Raw genomic sequence first — 25,259 nt, forward strand, 5'->3', positions numbered from 1 at the left:
AGGAAATGCTTATCTGTATAAGCACACAGGAACCTGGATGATGAGGGACATCATTGCCACTACAGACGGGTTTTAGGACTTACTCCCTTTCCTCTGTCATCACCACTAGGGGAAACTGCTCTCCTGCAGGGCAGCATTGGTGGGTGTCTTCTGACCATGACACTAGAAGGGGCCATCAGCACCACAAAGTGAAAAGAAAGTGAGCAGGTAGAGACACTGAGCGTACCGCAACGTTGGAGCTACACATTGTGCTCTGTGTAATTTCAAAACACTAGCAGCATGTTTTTGTTTGGCATTATGAGTGGAACACAAGTCAAATTTATGTTGTTAAAAAACCTTGTAGGGCTGGGGATGTGGCTCAAGCGGTAGCACGCTCGCCTGGCATGCATGCGACCCAGGTTCGATCCTCAGCACCACATACCAACAAAGATGTTGTGTCCGCCGAGAACTAAAAAATAAATTAAAAAATTTCTCTCTCACTCTCTCTCTCTCCTCTCTCACTCTCTCTTAAAAAAAAAAAAAAAAAAAAAAAAAAAAAAAAAAAAAAACCTTGTAGTTAATGCTCAGCAAAGAAAAACAGGCACACTTCCAAATACAAGCTGCCACTGCTGGAAAAGATTGACCAGAATAGACCCAGCTTAAGAAAGAACATGAACAATGACACTTTCACTAGCAAGTGAAGTGTCAAATGGCACATGCCAAACAATCATTCCTCTTCTGTTCCAAAGTTCTGTGTCTTCCCACTGTCCCAACACCCAAGTCAAGGAGAAATCAAATCTTGCCCCAGAACTCCTGACCCTTCACACACCATCTCAGAAGGCTTTTGGTTCTTCCTGGGAAGTTCCTGCTTCAATAGGAAATGTTCTTTTCCCACCAATCTCGAGAATTTCTCATGATGCTGAGCCTTACAGCTTCAGAGGATTACATTGCAGATTCACTCTCAGTTTGGGATTCACGTTCATGTCAAGTCTCAAGCTACAACCCATGTCACCCTGAAAGGAGGTGGCCAGGCCAGCCACAGGAGCAACCCGGGCTGCCAAGAGAGACAGCTGCTCCGCCAGACGTGACCCACTTCCCTCCCTGTCCTGTCCAGCCCTTCGGAGTGAGCCCAGCTGGTCCTCTGCTTCCCTCAGGTATCTCTGGAGAGGCCAAGGGGTTCTCAGATGTCGGTGGCAGCGGGGATCACTTTTCAAACTTTAATGTTTCTTCCCACTTCTTTCATTCTGGAAGAATTATCATAAAGTACAATCTTCCATGGAAATGTTTGCTCATCCTAAGCATGTGCCCTGAACCAGATATACGAGCTGGTTGACTTGCTCACCCCTTACATAACCTCAGATTTCCAGATTAACTTCTTTAATCGTAATTGTTTTAGGAGGAAAAAAAAGAAAGAAACAACCCTCAAAGCCTCTAAAACTCTTTATTCCTGGTCTCCTGGGCACCAACTTTGGGTCCCAGGCTGCTTTACCACATTGCTTTGGCAACACAATGACTCTCCCTGGGATTTTAAAATATAATGAAGCCGACTTTTTATCTCAGCATGAACTCAGTTCTCTTCAAGGAGCTTTGTTTATAGTATCAGAGCTTTAAATTGTTTTATCTTTTACAGAATAATTCAAATAAGTAAAGTTTTAGACAGCAGACCTCTCACTTTGTTTTTAGAATATTTCTCTTACCTATATAAGCAAACTCTCTAAGTAATGAAGCCTCCTATGAGTGACATTATATTTTTTAGAGTTTCAAATGCTGATTTTCACTCTGACTTAAAAGAAAATCTAAGAGAACATCCAATAGATAGCTACAGAACCAAAAAAAAAAATGCTCATGCTCACCTAATATACATCTTAGTTATTCAATCAGAAGAAATTGATGGATATCATTATGGCTCTTAAATATATAAAATATTCCACATGTTTTGGGGGAAGAAAATAAATTTTTTATAGTATAGAAATGTCTGAATCCATTATATATTAATATTCCCTAAAAAATTGTAATATAAACTTTAATGTCTCCATTTAAAAATTCTTCTCATTCTACTCATCACACACACACACACACACACACACACACACACACATACACACACACACTCTTCACACCAGCAAAGAGAAAGCCACTGTTCTAGAATGTCACAATATATGCATTTTGTCACAATGAAAGATTATGGATTATGTTCCCTCATCTAATAATACATGACATAGAACAATAGTAACAAAAAGATCCTTTTTTGAAAGTGGATCCTTCCCCATACCAACAGAGGAAATATTCCATTTCTATATTGCTGCTACCTAAACTAAAACACAGAAGAAGGCTAGTTTCATTGCCTATATCTTTAAGCTTTACCATATTCTATACACTTCCTAATCCAATGCAGGCACAGTTTTGATTTTGTTTGTTTGTTTGTTTGGTACTGGTGATTGACCCAGGGGCCCTTAACCATTGGGTCACATTCCTGGCCCTTTTTAGTTTTTATTTTGAGGCAAGGTCACACTAAGTTACTTAGGGCCTTGGTAAGTTGCTGAGGCTGGCTTTTAATTTGTGATCCTCCTGCCTCAGTCTCTGGAGCTGCTGGGATCACAGCCATGTGCCACCTTGCCCAGCCAGGCAGTTTTGTAAGCAACAACGTAGTATTAAATGTGGCAGAGAAGAATTGAAATGGTGCTCAAAATTTGCCATATGCATCCAAAATAGTATTCAGGCTGCCACTAACCTTGCTCAAATCAGAATGTTCTTGAATCCTCTAGAGGCCTCTCACATTTGGCAGGCTGGCAGGGTAACCAGAGCTGTCATTGCTTAGTATAATCCACTCTGCTGGAGTTCTAAGGAGGGACATTAAACCCCTCATTAGTTTAGGTTATTGGTTTTCAATGAGTCTGATATTTTCAAAGTGTTTGAAAGTATTTCCTCCCTCCTTTTCTTCTTTCTTTCCTTTTTTTCCCCCTGCTTTTTTTTAAATTTGTGCCTGCAGGGTGCTACAGTTATTTAGTGATCAGAAATCCATGAAGGTTGGAGAAATATTGCCCTTCAAATGCCTGCAGAACTCAAGTTGAGAAATATCTCATTTAAATAGTATTAAATCAGCCTTCTACCATCAAGAACAACAAAGAAGTAAACGAAAAAACAAAAGTACTTCAAGCGATAGCAACTGCTCTCTTGAATAGAACTGATTAACACTTGATTAAGTTATTAGCTACTTTTTATCTGTGGGGAAGGTCTTTCATGAACATGGTTAGTTGTAAAAACAATGTAACTGTTATAAGGTTGAACTGTGTTCTCTGCAAAGATATGTGAAGCCCTAAGCCCTAATAGTTGTGAAAGTGACTTTGTTTTGAAATATGGTTTTTGCAGATGTCATCAAGTTAAGATAAGGTCACAGTGAATTAGGGTGGGTCCTAATCCAGTATGACTGGTTTACGTCCTTCTCAGAAGGAAATGTGAGCACAGACAGGAAAAAAAAAAAAAAAAAAAAAAAAACAGGAGAAAGGCTATGTGAAGTCAGAGGCAGAGAATGAAATTTTACTGCCATCATTGTGTCCAGGAATGCCTACGGCTATCAGAAACTGGAAGAAGTAAGGGGAGATCATTTCCTAAAGCTTCAGAGAGAGTGTGACTCAGAAGAAGACTTGATTTCGGACTTTGAACTTCTAGAACTGTGATGGAATAGAGGCCTGTTGTGAAAGTCTGTGCTAATTTATTATGGCAGCTCTTGGAAACTCTGACAATAGATAATCTGTATTTATCCCAAGAATGACCTTGGCATGGTTCAAGGGGATAAGTAGCTCATAGTGGTTTGTAGGGAGTGATGTTCAGGGACAAGACACTTACTTCTGGCAACCTGGGCAGCTGGGTAACTAAAAATATAGTAAAAATATATCCTCTTCTGCCAGGAGGGCACACTTACATTCCAAATTCCTCTAATCTTGGTTGATGACACCAAGATGGATTTCTAGAGTCCCAAGTTCAAAGGAAGAGAAGTGACATAAAAACCCAGAGAATAAATGAAACTCCCTCTTTGTCACTCCTTTTCTGTTGAAAGAGCAGATCCTGTTAAAAAGGAGAAAGGGGCCACGGGCAAGTACCTCTTCTTCATTTCCATAGGACATGTTGGCCATCATGAACTCAGGTTTATAGGCCTCATCTAGGCTCTGTGTTGACAACACATTTCAAAGGTTAAACTGGATTGCAATGTTAAAATGAAAAGACCTTCCTATACAGAAACACAGCTCCTATTCTTTTCCCACTGAGTACAGAAACCAACAAATAGATGCATTTTTCAGAGGACATATGCATACTGTCTCTTTCCTCTGAAAAATCTCCCCTGAGATTTAGCACTGGCTAGTTCTGTCTGTGGATCTTTTAAAAGATAATCTTTATTGCCTTCACTAGTCTAGAGTGAAGTTTTATTTTATAAGGATGTGCATGTGAGGGTGGTTGCCCAAATATAACAAGTTTGTCCAGCAAGTGGTTGTAATTCCTTTCCAAATTTCATTTGATTTGCCATCATAGGAAGCAGGTAACCTGGATCTCCACAACCTCTTGCTCTTCTCCCTTCTGTGCTTCCTCTGAGGCCTTCTGGTTTTCCTTGCATTCATAACGCCCCTCTGTGAAACTCCTGATCCAGGTGGTGTCACAGTTCCTGGGTCACTTTCTCTACCAAGATATACTTTTTCCTATAGACAGCTCCCTTGAGGCTGGGGTCTCTGCATGCCTGTACAAGGCAACACATAATAACTTTCAGCTACTCTAAGTTGATCTATTACTTCTCTCAGAGACCATCAGTGCCTTAAATCTTAATTCTTAAGGAGAGAAGAACAAGGTTAAAGGAACTCTGGAGTCCCTGCAGTCAGGGGACACAGATTTTCATGAGTTTTGTAGTCTAATGTCAGCTACTCTCTCGACCCTGGGCTCCACATCTCTGATCCTTCATCTCTTTATTTCAATTTGACAAGCTCTGAGTACCCACCACATATAAGTTCATACAAGGAAGGAAGGAATAGGAAGCTATGACATGATTCCTGCTCTCATAAGAACAGGAAAACACTAGGAGTGCCAACATGTGCAAATAAACTAAGGAGAGCAGATATGGCATTCTAGAATGGCATTCCAGAATGGCCTAAGAGCCTGATTGATTGCTAAAGGTATGCGGCAGGTGTTCTCTTGTTGGGGAACCTTTCCAAACAAGATTGGCCTATCTGATTCTGTGGCCTCTCATGCCATGCTTACCTCTACCACCTTTTTTGGTTCTGACTCTGATTCAGATCCTAAGCCATTTGACTAAATGTCTGGACTTGTTTCTGTAAACAATTGAGAGATCTGTTTGTCACTCCTTTAAAAAACTTTTTATAATGGAGAAATGTATTCATCTACAAAGCAGGAGAGAAGAGTATAATGAACACCCTATATTCCCTTCAATTTGTTTCAGCAACTACTAACCCACAGTTTTGGTTTTTTCCTATAACATTCCCTCCTATTTTCACACTCTTTATTATTTCAAAGGATCTCAGCATTTCTTCTATAAATATAATGATATGTGTCCATAAAAGATATAGGTTGTTGAAAACCTAAGGACCACATCATTATCATAGTTAAAATATTAAAACCTATAAATCATAGAATATTTAGTTTCAATGTTCAGACTCATAATTGTTTCATAAATGTCATCATTTATTTTTACAGTCTTGATTTGAGAGTCCAAATAAGGTCCACAACTGTGATTGATTGCTATGTCCCTTAAGTCTCTTCTCATTTTATAAATTTTCCCCTCCTCCACCCATCTTCCTATCAATCTCTTTTTTCCCCTTGCAGTGTACTTACTGGACAAACTAGTTTGCTCATCCCACAGAGTTTTTCATTGCCTTGGATTTTCTGATTTCATTCTCTAGGTGTTGTTGAACATCTTCCTCAGTCCTCTGTGTCTCTTGAAACTTAATTGTTGGATGTAGAGGCTTGTTCAGATGTAGGTTCCTTTTCATTTGACAAAACTGTTTGAAAGGGAATGGCATACCCTTCCACTGGGAGATATAATTCTGGTTATGACACACTTCGTGACGTTGGCAGTCACTGATGATCACTGACAAGATTCACTAGCTCATTAGTCTATGTGATAATGGTGATACTCTGTTTCTAGTGCACTTTTTTTCACTTATAAGCTAAAATACTGCCAAAGACAATCAATTAGTATTATTATACTCATTATACTCTTCATTATACTCTGCTCTCCTGCTTTGTAGATGAATACATTTCTCCATTATAAAAAGTTTTTTAAAGCATCTAATATCTCCCAATTGTTTACAGAACAAGTCCAATCAGCCTATCATTTAGTATTTGATCACCTAGTGGTACCCTTCACAAAATAACAGCAGAATAAGATAAATAAATAAGACTTGATTCTTTCTAGTTATCTGCCATTTTCCTAAGTAATATATTGGTTTTTTGGCATACACCAATGAAGATCAATAAAGATTGCATCACATTATTATCTTGTTTCTGGAATCATTTTGAACTTAGGAGTAAATGTATTTCATGTGCTGCTATGATTGCTACCCCCATCAACTCCCCTGTTCAGTCTGGAAGCCTCAGGAATTGGTTCTGAGTTCTTCTGACAGGATCTTAGCAGTCTTCAAAAATATCTTTGTTCCTGGTTTAATAAGATATTCTACTCATACATTTCCTAAAAGAGATCTGCCTGGAATTAGTCACTTCTCCAAGGAGCCTTCATTCCTGCTAGTAGAAATGGAATTTAGGAACCAAAATCTGAGTACCCACAAGAGTATTAAGCAGATTGGGGTCTGTATCTCCTCCTTTAGAGAGTAGCTGGCAACTCAACATGAACTAAATGGATCCAAAGAATTTGTGTAAGGGTCTATGTGAAGACAGAGGGTGACCAGTTAGGAGTTACTGCCTTTACTTAGGAAGAGATACTAAGATTCCCAAAAAACACTGTATCTGTGGGGATGGAGAAAAAATCAGAGTGGGTGACACAAAAGGAGTTAGAAACTAATTTGGCAGTTCAAGGCCGTGGGGGAAGAGGTGGGTAAAGATGAGAGATGTAGGTTATAAACTCTGTTCTGCTACCTATTAGCTGTATTCTCCACAGTTCTTTTCCCATTTTGCAGTGACCTGATCTGCAAAATGGGAACAGTATTGCCTACCCCAGAAGATTGTTGGGAGGATTAGGTGAGGTAGCAGATGAAACCAATGTAGCGTAATGTGTGACACCTAGTAAGACGAAAAACTTAAAAACATAACTCCCCTACCCAAGCCATGAGTCTAGTTTTATCAATTACAGAGGGTTGGCCTAGCTTATGCCAAAGCTTTTCCCTGTCCTATCTGCTCAGCTGCCTTCCCTGGTCACACCTACATGTGTTCTCTGATAATGCCATGGAGGATTAATAATGGATCTTCTAGCATTTGCCCAAACCACATTTTATTGATTACTTTATGGAAAAGATGATATAAGAAATTTAATGTTGCCAAGAGAAAAACAAATTACATATTCTTCTGAGTGCTATTTTTCTTATTTAATATCTAAGTTGCCAACTTTCATTTTGAGAAACTTAGAATAATGTATTCAGAAACTGCTTCTCTAAGTGACAAAATCGGAAGAGATTAAATGAAAGATATAAACCTAACAATGTAACTTAAATACTGATAAGTTGGCTCAGAGCCCCTTAAAATACTATCCAAGCCGGTCATCCCAATCAATGATTTATAAAGGACTCTAGTTTTAAAAAATGTAATATTACCTTAGGTCAATTCCTTCCCAGAATCTTCCCTGCTCATTACATCAGCAATGCCCTGAAACCTCTCTGAGGTTATTTGCTTCTCTAAGACCTTATTTTTGATAGCTCGTCAGACTGCTTTTTGAGTCAAGAGTTGGAGAATTAAAACAGTCACCTAGTAGTTACTATGGCCACATTAAAAGTTGTCAAAATATTCATAATATCTTCTTTAAAAAATTCATGGGGTGGGGGGAGGGAGAGAGAGAGAGAAAAAAAAGAGAGAAAGAGAGAGAGAGAGAGAGAGAGAGAGAGAGAGAGAGAGAGAGAAGCAGAGACAGTGACAGAAACTGAAAAAGAAAGAGAAAAGCAAAACTGACCCAAAACTCACTTGCCAGAGATAACCACTACATCATTCCAAACTCTTCTCTGCAGGCACACACATATATGCACACACACACATATATGCATAATGCGTTAAGTGTTTCATCAGAAGGTCATTTTATTCTTGATTTTTCAATATTGGGAAATATAAAGTTACCAGATATTGATTTAATATATTGTAACCATTTTTTACATACTGGTACACAATGAACCACCCCATTTACTTAAGCAGTTGCTTATTGTTGCTCAGTGTGAATGCTAAATGTATGCTGGTTGATCTGATTAGCTTTTTGAGTGAGGGTAGTTATTTTTGTTCTTTCTACACCACATTTGTCTTTTTGAGTTTTTGGGCATCATGAACTTTGTCTTGTTGATGTGTGCTCCTTTTCCTGCCAGTCAAATATTAGGCCCTGCTTTTTATATCACTTAGGGAACATGGTATCACCCAGGGGAGGAGAGGTGGTGGAATGGCCACTCCAGTGCCATGCTCACAATACCAGACACAAATTCTGGGGCCTCCAGTAAAAGGTCAGGGTTCCTCTCCTTTGCACAACTCTGCTTACTGCCAGGGCTGCTGAACTTCAAGAGGATGGAGAGCCTGCCCTCCTCCAGAATGAGCAATGGACCTCAAGGAACCAGCAAGTCCAATGTTTCTAACAGTTTCATCTTTCCCCTTCTTTGCTTTATTTATAAGTTGCTCCTCAAGTTGATATAATCAAGACAAGTATGTTGTTATGTTTTTAAAGCTCACATTCCTTTTGGCAGCTACTAAATAACTAATCATTCCTATTTTCAGTAAGTCAAAAAGTATCGGGAGTATTTACAGCATGATGAAGCTGGGGTATATGCCAACCTGGGTGACTTTAATAACAGCCATGTCAAGAGGTGTCATCTCACCAGGGTAAATGATGCCTCCTCCCTCCACCCCCAGGAAACAGGTTTGATTTGAATGAAAACTTCAGCATTACTTCTGTTCCTTAGTCTGAAACACAATTCATATTTCAGAATCATTAAAGGAAGGTGGTATATTGAAGCCCAAGAAAACTCCCTTTAGGTTCTTGAGTTTATTAGTTACTAGCTTACACTTCCAACACTCAGCAGCTAAATTTACTTAACTTTCTCAAACTTTACTGGAAAAATTGCCAACTGAGCTTCCTTTAGAATCAAATCACTTTTCATCACCAGGCTATTTTTAGTTATTCAGAGAACTCTCGGAAATGTTCAAATGGTGGAGATAACAGTACCCTTCCTAGCTGAGCTCAAAGGTGACATTTTAATTGGCCACAGAGTTGAAGAAGATGTCCATGGCAAAAAAAAAAAAAAAAAGCTTAAAGCTTACATTTTAAAAAGAAGAGTTTTGTATGTGCATAGCTAAAAATATAGCTGATTTTTTAAATTTTAGTTTTTGTAATCCTCAGTGAAGACTAAAGGCCTGACCATTGCTTTTTAAAAGCTATTTAGAATCACTAGACATAAGCAAGTCTGCCAGTGTCTTGTTTTTGGGTGATCTAAGGAAAAATCTGAAATAAGTTTTCATTTTGCGAGACCCCCCCCCCAAATATATTTTAATTATTCAATTCAACAAATAGATTTTGAGCACCCACTGTTTGCTACACAGTGTTCTTGCACTGAGGAATACAACAGCAAACAAAAGAGAAGAAAGCCTAAGCCTTCTGAAGTTGTGTTTTATTCAGAACTAAGGGGGAGGGGTGGAGGGAGACAGACATTAATGATAGAGAAGAGGCAAGAGTCAGACAATGGGCACTGGGCACATGGTGTTGGCAGGTGGCACAGTCTGCAGTTTTAAGATGTTGATCAGGGTAGGTCTTATTTAGAAGTTGGTGTTTGAGCAAAGTTGCTATAGTTAGGATCTGGAATGTCCCCCAAAGGCTCAGATGTTTAAGGCTTGGCTCTCAACTTGGCACTTTGAAAGGTGGTAGAAACCTTTAAGAGGTAGGGCCTACAGGGAGGTTTGAAGTCATTGGGGGCCATGCCCTTGAAGGGGATTCTGGGATGCTGGTCTCTTTCTCTCTTTTCCCCCCTGAACCCTGACATAAGCCAGTCCTTCTAGGTCATGTGCTCCCACCATGATGCCCTGTGCTGCCACAGGCCTAAAGCAATGGGGCCAGTCAGTTTTGGACTGAAACCTCCAAATTAACCCTTTCCTCATTTTAAGTGGATTATCTCAGGTTTCTTGTTGTAGTAATGGCAAGCTCTAACAGAAAAGTTTTTTTTTTTAAGAAGGTGAGGGAATTAGCCACAAGGATAGCTAGAGAAAGTATATTCCAGACAGAGGAACCAGCCTCTGCTTACTATAAGGAAGCCAGTGTTTCTACACGGTGAGCAAAGGAGACAGTAGAAGACTGGGTTGGAAAACAAATGGAACACCAGCTCATGCACATCTTGAAGGTCACTGTAAAGACTTTGACTTTGACATCCCATCTATTTCCAATGGATCCAATGTTGCTATGTAGAACACGGACCTTGGGAGGGAAAAGGTGAGAGCTGGCAGATCTGGAGTGGGACACTGCAGTAGTCCAGGAGAAAGACAATGGTGGCTCAGACCAGGGCAAGGGCAAGGGCCTCTGCATATACTTTAAAGGTACAGCAAACAGATTGTCTTGAACCATTGGGTGAGGGGTGTTGAAAGAGAAAGAGGACCTAAAGATGACACGTGAATATCAGTATGAGCATCTGGAAAGTTGGAGTTGCCATTCCCTGAGATGATCAAGGTTTCAGGTGGAGCCTCTGGGAGAAGAAAAGAAGTCTAGGAACTCAGTTGTGACATGTTGGGTTTGAGATGGCTATTAGTTGTTCAACTGTGGGTTTTCTTTTGACTACACTAAAATTTCTCATCCACAAAGAATGTAAATTCCCTAAGGGTAAAATTCTATTTCATTTGTTAGTGTGTCTACAGATACTTGGATACTGTTTAGCACAAGCAGAGTCTCAATAAAAACTGATAGAACGAATACTTATTAAGCTCCCACTTTGTGTCTCACTCTCCTGGGGATATAGCCTCAGATCAAACAGCTAAAGTTTCTGTTTTCATTTACACTACAATCTAGTAGTGGGAGGCAGCCATGGAAAGAAAGCAAAATAAAAAATATCTTTATCCTTTGTTGTGGGTGCTTAATAGACACTGGTTAAATGTTTATCCACATGGCACTCTATGTATAGTATCATAATACTATGAGGGAGAAAACTGAGATTCTAGAGGTGGCATTTCATGCTAGCCTGTGTCACTCCAAAGCCCCCTTCTACATACCATGTTGCCTCTCATATATAATAACACAAATTCCATCTTCACCTGATAAATATCAGGGCTGTGTTTCTCTTTATGTAAGCATTTAAAGGAGAATATGCACAATAGGACTATTTTTAAAATACAGCCTAGGAAAGGTGCCTGACAACGAGCAACCCAGGCCACTCAGCTCTCCTTAAATGACCCAAACCATGCAGTTGAATTCATTTTGACATCTCAGGGCATTTCTTGCTTGCTTTTTTAGCACACATTTTACCAGTGAGTTACACCATCAGTCATTGAGGATTTATTTATTTATTTAGACCAGGTCTCACCCCATTCTCCAGGCTGGTCTTGAACTCCTGGGCTCAAGTCTTCAAAGTGCTAGAATTATAGACATTGACCACTGTGGCTAGTAGAAGACATTTTCTTATTCTATACTCTGCTTCATAATGCTGAAGATAATTACCTGCCACAGGGGCTGCCATGTTGTTTAATCTGACTCAATTTGCAACCTTTCACAGAACTAAAATGATCCAGTAATATAAACTTTATATTCATATACATTTGAGGAAGTATCACTTATCTCCCAGCTTTTATTACTTTTTAATTTCCAGCACTAGCAGCAGTAGCAGCAGCAGTAAGAGGTAGTTTGGGCCTTTGTACTACCAAATAGTTTTAATTATCATCCCCCTCTCATCTAGGCTTCTTATATTTTCTGAGTTTCATGCAATCTTGATTAGATTGATAACAATCTATACAGCCTATGCAGAAATGCTGAAATAGCCCCTTCCCACAACATTTTCCTACAATGTGAATGATGAATGATCCTTTACCCCAAAAATGATAGTCTTTTTTTCCTGCTCTGACCTATTTGATTAGCTTTTCAAAAAGAGAGCAAGGGAGAGAGAGAATCAGGGATCAGAGAGAGAGAATGTCATTGAACATTATCTCCATCAACAGTTTAATTTTTTTTTTAATCAGGGATTGAACTCAGGGGCACTCAACCACTAAGTCACATCTCCAGACCTATTTTGTATTTTATTTAGAGACAAGGTTTCACTGAGTTGCTTAGCCCCTCGATGCTGGTGAGGCTGACTTTGAACTCGTGATCCTCCTGTCTCAGCCTCCTGAGACATAGGATTATAGGCCTGTGCCACCTTATGGGGCAACAGTTTAATTTTGAATACAAAATATCCAGGGTTTCCTTTTAGTTGAATGTGGTGATGGCACATGTTTTGGTGCTGCCTCTCACACAGCAGAGCCCATCAACAGCAAGAATTCCCATGATTGGCAGAGTGTGCGATCCACTAGGAAGTTGTCTTTTTCCCACGCCAAGAAATAGATGTCCCCAGATTTTTTTAAGGTTCTCTGATAAACAAGTGGCAGAAAGGTCCCTCTCAGTTTATAATTTTGAGATATACTGAAATTCTCTCATAATAAAACATATTTTAACTCAACAGAACAATTGGGGTCTTGAACATTTCCCTAGACACATATAGACAGTGCACTGTAACTATTAAATAACACATAAAAAGAATGCCCTTTTATTCTTGCAATAATTGCTACTGTTCTTCCTAAAGAATCCAAATTGCAATACAAAACAAGGGTCATACAGTATAGAGTGTTTAACAATCAAATAAATATTCAACACTTGTTTCATGGTATCTGTCTCTTGTCTACCTGTGGGGTCATGCTATGGTCTAAATGCTTTTATGCCCCCAAAATTCATATGTTAAAAACCTACCCCCAAGGTGATATGAGGAGATGGAGCCCTCAAGAGATGATTAGGTCATGAGGGTGGAGTCCTCATGAATGGGATTAATGTCTTTATAGGAGAGGCCCCAGAGAGCGGCCTTGCCTTTTCTACCATGACAACACAATGAAAAAGCACCATCTACAAACCAGAATGGGAGGCCTCACTAGACACAGGATCAGCCAGCACCTTGCTCTTGAACTTCTCAGCTTCTAGAATTATAATAAATAAATGTATGCTGCTTATAAGCTACTCAGTTTATAGAACCAGGCTTTTATAGCTGCCTGAATGGACTAAGAGATCGTAAAAAGCTTTTCCAATAAAACTGAAAACATTTCAGGAGAGATAAACAGCACCAATAACCTATCTGTAATAAGGTTATGCTCTGGACTACATGAAGTTGGTAAGAATATCACAATGTAAAACATGACATACATTTTATTAACACTATATAAAGAAATATAATGTGATCTAAGTGGAAGTCTGCATGGTAGCTCTAAGTTTACAACCACAGCCAAATAAAAAATGAAACTGTCTCTCATCTAAATCCTTTCATGTTCAACACCTGGACTAAAGTTCCCATATCCACATTTCCTTGCCCATGGAAGAGAAAATCAGGTGTCAAATTTGAAATGTAAGTGAAAGATATTATCATCAAAGATATACTCTACTCACCTTTTGAACTGAATAGACATATTTTCTAAATATCACACATGGTAATTTTCTGCAAGTTTTTAAACAATGAACAGTTGGCAATTCATAGATTTCAGCTTAGGTATAAAGGGTGCACATTTCCAACACAGTTCAATTGCTTAAGAGATTTTTTAAAAAAACATCTGCCTTAAAAAATTCTGTCTAATATATTGCTTCAGGCTCTGAACAGCCGCAGCTTTTAAGTGATATCAATAAACCTACCCAGCAGGGCTTATAAAACTTATATAATTAATATTTGTAAGATGTCTTAAGATCTTGGCACAAAAGAGAGCACTAAAATGCAAAGCTATTCTATAATTTTCTTTTTTAATCAGTTACCAGACATATTCTAGAAGGTTTCTAGTTCCAGTTCTTAGGCAAAAACATTGCAATTATGAGAAATATATTTTTTTAAAGGAAGGGTCAGAGGGGATCATTAATGTAGGTCAAGGAGGCCATAGAAATTCCACCAATTGTTCAGAAGCACACAACAATGTTCAGTTAACAAATATGCTATCAGAATCAAAATAATTCACTGGAGTGAAAGCTTCCCCTGAATCCTAATCCACGTGGTTGCTAACCAAGACAGCTGCTTTTAAATCTCCATGTTTCCCACAAGCAGATTATATTTAATGAAATGGTACAGTGCAACCAAAGCTCTATCAGGCAAGATTCAAACTAAAACTGATCTTACATCAAACCCATTGCATAGATGAACTGCAGATGAAAGGCCAAATTCAGGTTGCCAGACAAAATATAGGACACTCGTTAGAATTTGAATTCAACATTCTATAGAACATACTTAGAATCGTAGTTTATTTGAAATTCACATTTGACTGGGCAATCTGTATCTTTATTAGCTAAATTCAGCAACATGAGCCAAAAGAAAACTAAGATAATATATTTTTAATTGCCATTATACCTCCCTGCACCAATGGAAAGCAGATGAAAAGAATTCATAATTCTCTATTTTATTTTAAAGATTTTTATTACTTATAAAATGGCAGAGATCCCTAAACGATGGTAAGGCAGGTGAAGAAAATGGGCTTGCTGGTAGAAAGGGCTGTGATGAGCATTTAAAAGTTCACATATCAGAAAACCTGATGTGACAGCAATTCCTGCTACTTGAATAATTTAAGATCCAACTAAAAAAAGAAATGTTATAAACTACATACACAAACCAGCCTTAACTGATAGTCACCTGGCTTGCCCATTAACCTACTAGCTTTGCATTTCCAAGAAAAAAGAAAATGTTGGGTAGACACTTAACTCCCTGACCACTTCTAAGAACTACCATTGATTTCTACATGAAACTAACTTTTCCAAGTGTCAGCTTCATTTGATATCTCATAAGCAAGGCAAATATCTGATTCCTAACTAACATTTTTTTTTAAATTTCAGTGACAGATATTTTCAAAAAGAAGCACACTGTTGTAACTATTACTGCAAAATTCCTTTCATTTGATACAGATTGCTTTTAGGAGATAAGATAACTAATCCCTTCTGAAACATTTAAAACATGTCACTTTCCACCATTTCCAGTGGGTGCAATTGACCCAAAGGAGAAATTATTGTTTGAGAAAATCTGCTCAAACAGTCTAAATATTTAACCAATATTTTCTTTAAGAAAACACAAGCACAATTAGGCCAGGTCCAAATACTGAAGTTAAATTAGGGATCTGGCAATTACTGATGATTCTGGGTTCTGGAGAGAACCATTCTGAAAAATGTCAGAAAAAAATGACCTGTCTTTTTCTAAGTTGTTTTATCTGCATTGCCCAGAATTTTGTGGCACTGAGTGCCCGACCTTTAAGGTTTAGCTGACTTGGGAGTTTGAAACACAGTAGTTTGCAAGAGTCCTTCTAGAAGAAATGGTGAGACTTTACTTCTATTTGTTACTGCATACTTTTTGGATTGTTATGCTAAATCTGAGCTGGCACATTATTAACCTTTTCAAATTAGGCATTTAGTAGACTCAGCTGAATATTTTCTTAATTTGACATTGGGTTTGCTGGAACAGCTGGCATTGAAATATTAGTTGAGATCTTTGATTTACATAGTCCAAGTGCAAACATAAACTTTGCTTTTGAAGAGGATAGCCTGCCTAGACTATAGCAAATTTTATTAATACGAATTGCAACAATAAGAGCTAAAACTGCACATTACTATGTCCCTAGCACTTTTTATTTGCAGGTGTGTTCATATATTTAACCTTCCATATCTTATGAAGTCTTATTTCCCCTAATTTTGTAAATGTAAAAATTAAAGATTCGTTAAGATATTTGCCCTAAATTACACAATTAATAAGTAGTAAAGCTTAGTTTTGTACCCAAGCAACCTAGCTGCAGAATATGATGCTTCTGTAAATGTGAACAATGAAGAACTTCCATCATCTCAGAGCAGGGTTCCTATGAAGGAGGTGACCTGTCTTTGACTGTAACCACAAATTTCAGGGGAATAGTGGTTAACTGGGCTAAAAGAATGAAAACAACTCTTTTCTACCACCCATAACAAACCAAAGGCAACTTTCTGTTCCTTTAAATGTGTATGCATTTTTTGTTTAATATATTTTTGAAAAGGTTACTGAACTGATACATATCAGGACTGGTAGTATGCACAGAGCCATAACCCTGTAGGGAGAGAGGTTTCTTCAAGGATATGGACATTCTAAGTATTAGTTACCTGGAGAAGAGCTATCTGACATATTTAGAATCCACAAAAGATCCCTTGCTGAGTGGCAGACTGGAAATCTACTGTGCTGTTCTTTACAAGTGATCAATAAGTATGCCTAGAGTGTTTGGCAATGGTGTGGAATGTACTCTTCCCAGAGGGAGACCAGGGCCAGACTTCTGTGAGGGCAGGAAAAGTAGGATCATAGGATTTGTACCTCTCTTACCTATTAGGTGTTTCTCTTTAATTATCCTTGAGTATTTAAAAAATAATTGAAAGTTCCAGTATATCTCAGTGAAGGAGTTTTTTTAAAAAACTTGGGACATAGAATATTAAAGGGGAACAATGGTGGTGGGACTGAAGGAAGATAAACTACAAGTGAGCAGGAAAAGTCTAAAGATGAAAGTTACCCAATGACAGGCCATCTTCCCTTCCTGCCTGGTTCTGGGGCCAAACATTGGAGGTTCCAGATTGTATTTTAATTTAAAAGCAGTTCTCCTATATACCTTATACTGGCATAATATAAGAGGTGTTTTTTTTTTAAAATAGTTTTTAAGCAGTGCTTGTGTCCTACCATAATAAGGACTGAAGAGAGAACTGAAATTAATCCAAGGTATTTTTGTTCCTACTATTTAAAATACAGGTGGGTAAATGTAGAGATCTACCTGGGCTGGATTGTTGACAAGGCACAGGTTATCTTCAAATGTCCATTATAAATCCTGGAGGAAATGCTATATATATATTGAGAGGATTTATTAGGATAATAATAGGCTCTTGCCCAACCCTTTTCCTGGCTCAAGAAGGTATCATTTTGAGGATTGTACAAAAAATTGTTAAATCCTCTAAAGCTGGAGGAAAAAAGGTAGAAAACAGAAAAGAAACAACGGCCTGAGGGAAGTTCTTATTAGAAGTGAGCCGGGGGAGCTCTAGGATAGGTGTGGAAACATGCCTGCTACTCTGGGGAACCCTTTCCCCCTTGCCTCTTTGCAACACATCAGGTTTTTTTTTTTTTCTCCTAGAAAAATAATATTTTAGATTCTGAAAACATCTTACTTTTGAATGCAAAGAATTTCAGGAGGTATTTACAACGATCTTTGTATTATTTTCCTGACAATATATTGCAAGTAACTCTTTAACAATGAACTGAAACCTAAAGAGATTTTTTCAGAGGCACAAGCTTCAGAGGTAAGAACAAAGCTTCCATTAGTTCCATGGCTCTCTGGGATAGGTCCATAGAGACCAAATAGGGGAAAGAGGCAGGGTGCCTTCCTGACTCCCAGGAGCCCAGGAACTATCCTGATCTTATTGGCTCTGATCCCTACAGATGTAGGTGGGGGCATGGATGGGGCTGCTCTGCCAGTCCCTGGCCCACCAGCCCCCTCTCTGGGGGCAGTGGATGAAGACAATATTCCTTCTCTCATAATAATGAGGTAAACCGTAAGACTGGATTAAAAAAAAAAGAAAATCTTGAGCTTAGGAAAATAATGCTACAATCAACTGCTTGCTAGGATTAATTCCGGTTTTGTCAATTGCCTGGGCTGTTCAAAATATAAAAATATAAAATAAATAAAGCGGCAGCTACAAATCAAATTAGCAAACAAGCCCATCTACAGCCTCGCTTAAGGTTTTCTGAGCCTCCTGAAAAGATTTTAAGGTAAAAGTAAAGATGCATTCCATTTCATTTCCTAAACATCTCTTGGTTTGAAGACTGTGGAATTACCATGCGAGGCCATCCAAGAGCTGCCGACCAATGACAGATTACACCTTCCAGATCCACTCTTTCATCCTAGCCTAAGGCAGCACAAGCCAAAGAGCCCGGAGTGTTCTGGAACCGTCAGCAGATGAGTCTCCAAACCGTGCAAACGCCAAAACAGACGTTCAGCAAGTAGAGAAAACACCGCACTGTACCTCAACTTTGGAAACTTTTTCTTAAATCTGTCTTTTGTAAGCTGCCAGGGAACCAGTAGTTTCTTTTCGAGGGACAGTAACGACTCAGGGCCACAATTACAGGAACCTTAAGGAACTCAGAGGGGAGAAGCTGGATACCCAACTCTAGACTCAGTATTGTCTAGCCCTCTCTCCAGCCCCTACCAAGACGAACTCTGTCTGCCTGCTCCACTCTCCCTAGAACCCCCCGCCTGAGGTCGTGGCTGCGGGTAGTCCTAAGACCTGAGAGGCGCGCGCGTGGGGACTTGGCCCGGAGCCTGTGTGAGGAGTGGGAATGGGGAAATGGGTGGAATTGGGGTGAGGGGAATGCTAGCTTTAATCAACATTCTAGTTTCTTCCAAAAGGTACATTTTTGAAAGGCTCCCGGACACAAGAAAGACCTGCAAAAAAAACCCTGATGTGAAGTCGCGAGCTTGACCCCAGCCGGGTCCACCCTCCCTAGGACCTCTTGAGCCATATCGTACCTAAGTATAACTAAAAAGGGACCTTGGAGATCCCGAGATCGCCAACCCGGAATGAAAACCAGCCCCACTTGGGCAGGCAGTCACCTCCTAAACCTTTCGAGATGCGACTACCCGAAACCCCACTCCTTCCCCTGCTTTTGAATCCCTCCCCAGGCCGAACCGCGACCAGAAGTCTGATCCGGACTCTGGCGGGTGCGCTCAGGGACCAAGGCGAAGAACGCAAAGGAGGAGTAGACAGTATAGCCCTAGGGGGTTTCAAATGTGCTGTGCCAGCCAGCCACCTGTTCCACAAAGCAGAGTTTGTGCGGGCTCGGGCTGCAGTAGGAAGGCTTTTTCATCCTTTCCTCCCGCACCGCTCAAGACTGCCAAATCTAAGTGCGCACACACCTGCGCGCAGCCCCGGAGGTTCGCACCAGTCAGGATCCCGCAAGCCGCGACTTACTTCCCAGTCTCCCGGCTTCAGGTGGAGCCCCAGCTACGTCCGCGGGGGCCACACCGAGCCTGGCCCCTCCTTGAGGTCTGCGCTAAGTACCTGCTGTGAAGATGCACAGAGCGAGGAGAGTCTTGCAGACCATGGTATCCCGGTGCTCAGTGCCGAGCCTGGTGCCGGCGGGAGGAGTTTGCTGGGGCCGACCGAGCGCTCCGAGCGCGGGAGACTCCCTCTCTGACCAGCGGGCTGCGGTAGGAGCTGGGAAGTGCAGACGCGTTTGGCTGGGGCAGCCCAGGTGGCAGGCGGCGGGGCGAGCAAAGCTGCGCGGCTCAGTCAGCTGCGTGCCCTCGGGCTTCCAGCGCACTTCTGCTCCATCCTAGCAGCTAGAGGCCGGGCCGCCTCCGCCGCCAAACCCCTCCCACCAGGGCCCCAAGGCGTTGACAGGGCCTCCCCCCCCCCCGCTGGCTTTCCCCCTCGCAGCTCTCAGGCCCCAGGAGCTACGGCCCAGGGCGGCCTCTGCTGGACAGTCAAGTCAGTATGGGAGACCCTAGGTTTTTTTTTTTTTTTAATTAATTTTTTAAAATTTTTATATATGACAGCAGAATGCATTACAACTCTTATTACACATACAGAGCACAATTTTTTCATATCTCTGGTTGTATACAAAGTATATTCACACCAATTCGTGTCTTTATACATGTACTTTGGATTATGTTGTCCATCATAGACCCTTGGTTTAAGTGGATTCTAAATGCTTAGAGCGCCTTGCACTATGTTAAGGGGGATGCAAAGTGTGAGCAGATCTCTGTCTTCAAGAATCCATCTCAGCTTTTCTTACATGAGCTTACAGTCTTTAAAGAGATGAACCAGCACATTTCTTTCCAACTATGAAGAAACTGATCCTCGTCCCTCCAGATATTCTTGAGTGTATGTTAAATCTTCACCCACATTCAAGTCCACTGCACTTCCTCCTCTCAGAGGTAGGGTGTCTTTCGCTTCCTATTTAGCTTCCTATCTATCAGAAGAAATAATACTGTCAGAATATCCATCATGAGATAAGTGAGCAAGGTGCTATTGAAAGTGTTGTATCTCCTTTTAAAACAACAAGGCATGAAAATGATTACCACTCCATTTTACAGATGAGAAAACAGTTGCTGAGAAGAAAAATAACATGCTCAAGATTACATAGCTGGTAAGAATAGTTTGTGCACCAGGCCCATAATAACAAAAGCCGGCATTTCCTGAAAGATTGCTGTGGGCTAGGCACTGGACAAGCAGCTGTACAGGTCTTAATCAAGTCATTTATTCCCCTTGACAATCCCTGGAGATGGGCGCTGATGTATAGTCATCTTCAGGGATGGAAGTGGCAGCACAGAGAGGTTTAAATGAAGGTTTAAGACTTGCCCAAGATCACACAACTAGTAAAGGTAATAATAAGTCACCCAAGTAGGCACCCTGGCTCATCTTCTGTACTCTGCTGCCTCTCCAAAGCCCACAGCTTTTCTGAAGAACAGATCAAAACTGGCCTTTCACTTTATTCCCTGCCCCCCCCTTTCTTATGACTTACACTTACTTAGTTCTTACCCCTCAAATCAGATTTCAGATCCTCCTGCTACCTGTGTTTATGAGTCTGACAGTCCCCTAGTCACCAGAACTGGGAGCTCCAGGAGTTAGTTGAGGAACCTTCCTAAATAAGTGGATTTCCTGGTACCATTAGCAGCTCTGGAGAACACCTTTAATCTGTGACTTCTTTCTCATACACAGGGCTCTTTCCTCACTCTCTAGGGTATCATCACTTTTTTCTGTGGCAAGGTCAATTTTCTGTCTGATCCCACCATTGCCCCTCACAGATCTTGCTTTCACTTCCACAATGAGTATATACTGGGCTCATATTTTTCTGTTGAAATGAGAACCAAAAGATACCACAAACAAATGCCTATCCCCCTTACCTCCTCCCTGGTGGTAGAAACTGCAAATTCAATTTGTTAAACATGTTCTTTGAATCATTTTTGACCTCAATGTCCTTCTGGTTTCTAGTGTAATCTAAGTGATTATGAAGAATTTCTGCATCTGGGTTTTGGTTGTCATGGAGGCAGGGACCACACACACAGATGGAGCTTTGCAGGGACATTCTATGAGGCACTGGTGCCTTCAAATGGGGGTGATTTAAGTAAGTGAATAAAGGTTTCAAAGACCAAGTCACAGAAAAGTTTATTTAATTGAAATTCAACAAAACGCAAAATTTTAATGGGGTCCCCCTGGAGTGGCAAGCACATGTGACTCTATCAAAGATAATGGTTTGATATTTAAAGGATAGTGATCCCTATGTATTAATCAGTTAAAATTTCCAAGACTTTTGATTGTACACAGAATCAAGTTGAAATAATTTCTTTAATTAAAATCATTCATTTTAATTGCTGATTAAAACTTTTTAATCTATTAATTTAATCAAAGCACATTTAATCACTTTAGTATATGCCAGACTTTATGATATACCGTGGAAATGTAATGGTTACAAAATCCAGGGTAGGCTAGATTATGCTACTGAAATAAGTCAACCCAAAGTCTCTGAGGCTTAAGCAATAGCAGTTTGTTTCTTGCTTATCAATGTCTACTATGGATCCAGTTTACTTCCCAGAGTAGCTGTCCTGTATGTGAGGACTCAGTGTTATATCATTAGATCAAACACTACTTCCACATTCAGTGAGGTGGGAGAAGAGAGAAGTGAAGAATAAAGAGTAGCATTTGAAAATAGAACCAGACATGACACTTCTGTATGTATTTCATTGACTAAAGTAAGTCAATGGCCATGCCCAACTTTGAGAAGGCAAGGAAGCACAATCTCCTTCTGGCTCCTACTGGAGAGAAGAAATGAATAGCAAGGAAGAACTGTGATGTGTGCCACAGTGTTTAATTTCTTCTGCCATCAGGAAACTCATTCTAGTGGAGAGTCAAATATTGAATGAATAGTCACAAAACTATGTGCAGCAAAATTATGTTAAATGCTGTAAACAATAATATCCATCAATATTTACTGAGCTTCTACCATGTGTTAGGAATTATTCTAAGCATTATATATATATATATATATATATATATATATTCATCTATTTAAATTTTACACTTTTTATGATAGATAGTATAAGCAGAATATGTCATCTATGCTACTTTTGTAAAGGGAATTTAAATTTATGAAGGAAACCTGTATTTGTATAGGTGTTGTTATGATTTGGGTATGAGGTGTCCCCCCAAAGCCCCTGTTAATTCAGGAATATTCAGAGGTGAAATCATTAGAGTATAAGAGCTGTAACCTAATCAGTTCAGCCTAGTTTGGGTGGTAACTGTAGGAGGGCGGGACAGAGTTGGAGAAGGTGGGTTACTGGCAGCATGCCCTGAAAGGAAAGGATGCATCTTCCCTGTGCCCACACTGTTTCATGACCCTGCCATATGAGCTAAGCATCTTTTCTCTAGTGGTTCCTTTCCACATGTTGTGTTGCTTCACTCTGGGCTCAGAGCAATGGAGTTGGCCATTTATGGACTGAGACCTCTGAAACCATGAGCCTCAAATAAACTTTTCCTCCTCTAGGCTATTTCTGTCAGGTATTTTGGTCACAACAATGAAAAAACTGAGTGAAACAATTATCTTCTTACTATTGGGAAGAGAAGGATGAGTCTAATGTGCTGGAGACTCTTATCAGTAGAGAAGGCACCCACTCAAATCTGAATAGCAAATCTTATACTTCTTTATGAAGCCTCCCCTTGTCACTTGCTCACAGCTGCTATAGCCCAGCATCATTATTTTCTTGTTTCAGCTGCAGATGGTATTGAAGCTTAAATTCAAAGCCTCTTCTTTGAGAATTTCTCATTTTATGGGGATCTTCCATATATATGTGAACATACGTGTTCATAAACTTGTTTATTTTCTCTTGTTAATATGCCCTTCATTATAGGGAGTGCCAACTAAGAACTTAAAAAGATAGAAAATACTATCCTAATTTTAAAATAAAGAAACTGAGAAAATGCAGAGCATTTAACTATGAAGGAAAACAAAGGATGCTATGAGATGTAACAGCGGAGGACCATTAGATGCTCAGTGGGATTCAGAATGGAATATGCATGTTTCCCTTTAATGCCTTATAGCAAAAGCCAGTTTCCTCTTAGAATTCGCTTGCTTTTCCTTTTCCTTCTTTCTTTCTTTTTTAAAAATAATACTCCCCTGGGATAAAATCTAAGAGAAATCTGTATTTTTCTGACTTTCACTCTTTTTTGATCATGGTTAAAATGAATTTTTAGTATTGTGGGCTTTCAACATCTTACAAAACAAAAGCCCTTGGCTGGCTTAGTTTTTGACATCCTGAATTTATTGTAATATATATATATATATATATATATATATATATATATATATATATGATGTTAGATAATATGCATTAGGTGATATTGAAGTGTTATTTCTGAACTCTTGGTTTCATCATGGCTAAGAGGGAATAACTTGGTTAATAGGGCTGGAAAGGCAGTGTGTGCAGTGGTTAGAGGAGGGGGTCAGAATTCCCTTTTGTTGTCTACTAACCGAGTGACTAATTAATTGCTTGGCATTTCTATGCCTCAGATTCTGTTAGTCTGACAGGGCTGCTATAACAGAATACCACACACCAAGTGGTTTCAATGACAGAAATTTATTTTTCAAATTTTGGTAGATTGACTGTCTTAGACCAAAGTGATGGAAAGGTTGGTTTCTGGTGAGTCCTCTCTCCTCTGCTCACAGAGGGCAGACTTCTTGCTCCCTAGTCATGTGACCTTCTGTCTTGCTCACTCAAGGTATCTCTTTTCTTATAAGGACACCTAATCCTATTGGATTAGGTGTCCTTAGAAGAAATATTTCTGACTTCCCTTAAGCTTAGTTAGCTCCTTAAAAACCCTGTTTCCAAATGTAGTCACAGTGGGGATTAGGGCTTCAACATATGAATTTAGAGTGGTGGGATGCATTTAATCCATAAAATTCCACCCTCTGTCCCTTCAAATCCATGTCCTTTCACATGCAAAATGCTTTCAACCCATCTCAGAAGACCCAAAGTCTTCTAACAACCCATTCCAACAACAACTCTAAGTCCTAATCAAACTATCATTCTAAAACAGGTACAGGTGACACTTGAGAGATGATTCATTCTGAGGCAAAATTTCTTTCTAGCTGTTAAACTCTGAAAGCAACAAGTTCCATGCTTCCAAAATACAGTAGTGGAAAAGCATAGTATAGTTTCCTCCCAACATTAGTAGGTGGATTGAATACATACATAAAAGGCTCAGCATATTCTAAGTGCCTATAAATGTCAGCCATTATTAGAGAAGAAACTTAGAGATATATTTTGGGGTCCAAACTACAAGGAAAAAAATTAATATCTCTTGTAGCTATTATTGACTCACACACCTGTGTGACTATTATCCTTAGTAATTCCACTCCTGCTACAGTTTAGCTGGAGTGGAAAGTGCTGAACAATCTCGATAGCCTATTCATTCCCCCTCTACTCCTCAAAGGCAGGAATGCAGCAGTCTCAAGATCTTGATGAATTTTGTCTTGGCTTCCTATGACTCTCCAAACAAGCTACTGTGCAAGAATATTTCCTTTGGATCTGCCACACTTGTCCCCATCACTTTGCTTTTCTATCTCTAACTCCCATCCTCTTATTTTTATTAATGACCAGAAAGATTCATGCATGCAAAAGTGTAAATTTGGAACTTAGCTAAGAAATATGGGCTTGAACAGGGCAGTTTTAAAAGGGCATGATGAAACATGATTGTTTGCCTGATTTAAATAACATTGTTTGAAGTTGCATGAGCTCTTTGAGGACAATAAACTATGTGTCAGTAATTTTTAATTAAGGATAAAGCCCTTAAAATATATCAGGAAGAAATGAACTGGCTTCTTAGATATGATGCCCATAACAAAACCTCTTAT

General features: G+C 39.6%; 1 protein-coding gene across 2 annotated transcripts in view; it reads right to left on the minus strand.

Moving 5' to 3' along the window:
• Parm1 (prostate androgen-regulated mucin-like protein 1) overlaps window positions 1-19,692 on the minus strand; it is a 103,148-nt gene extending 83,456 nt beyond the window's left edge. For both annotated transcript variants that reach the window (XR_003302558.2, XM_026408462.2), the window contains exon 1: window positions 19,409-19,692. Coding sequence is in view for 1 of the 2 variants with exons in the window: in XM_026408462.2 (XP_026264247.2) it covers window positions 19,409-19,451 (43 nt within the window). In the remaining variant the exon portion in view is untranslated. The remainder of the gene's footprint in view (window positions 1-19,408) is intronic.
• Between the last annotated feature and the right edge of the window lie 5,567 nt (window positions 19,693-25,259).

This window comes from Urocitellus parryii, chromosome 10 (assembly GCF_045843805.1).
Source record: "Urocitellus parryii isolate mUroPar1 chromosome 10, mUroPar1.hap1, whole genome shotgun sequence".
Taxonomy (NCBI): Eukaryota; Metazoa; Chordata; class Mammalia; order Rodentia; family Sciuridae; genus Urocitellus; species Urocitellus parryii.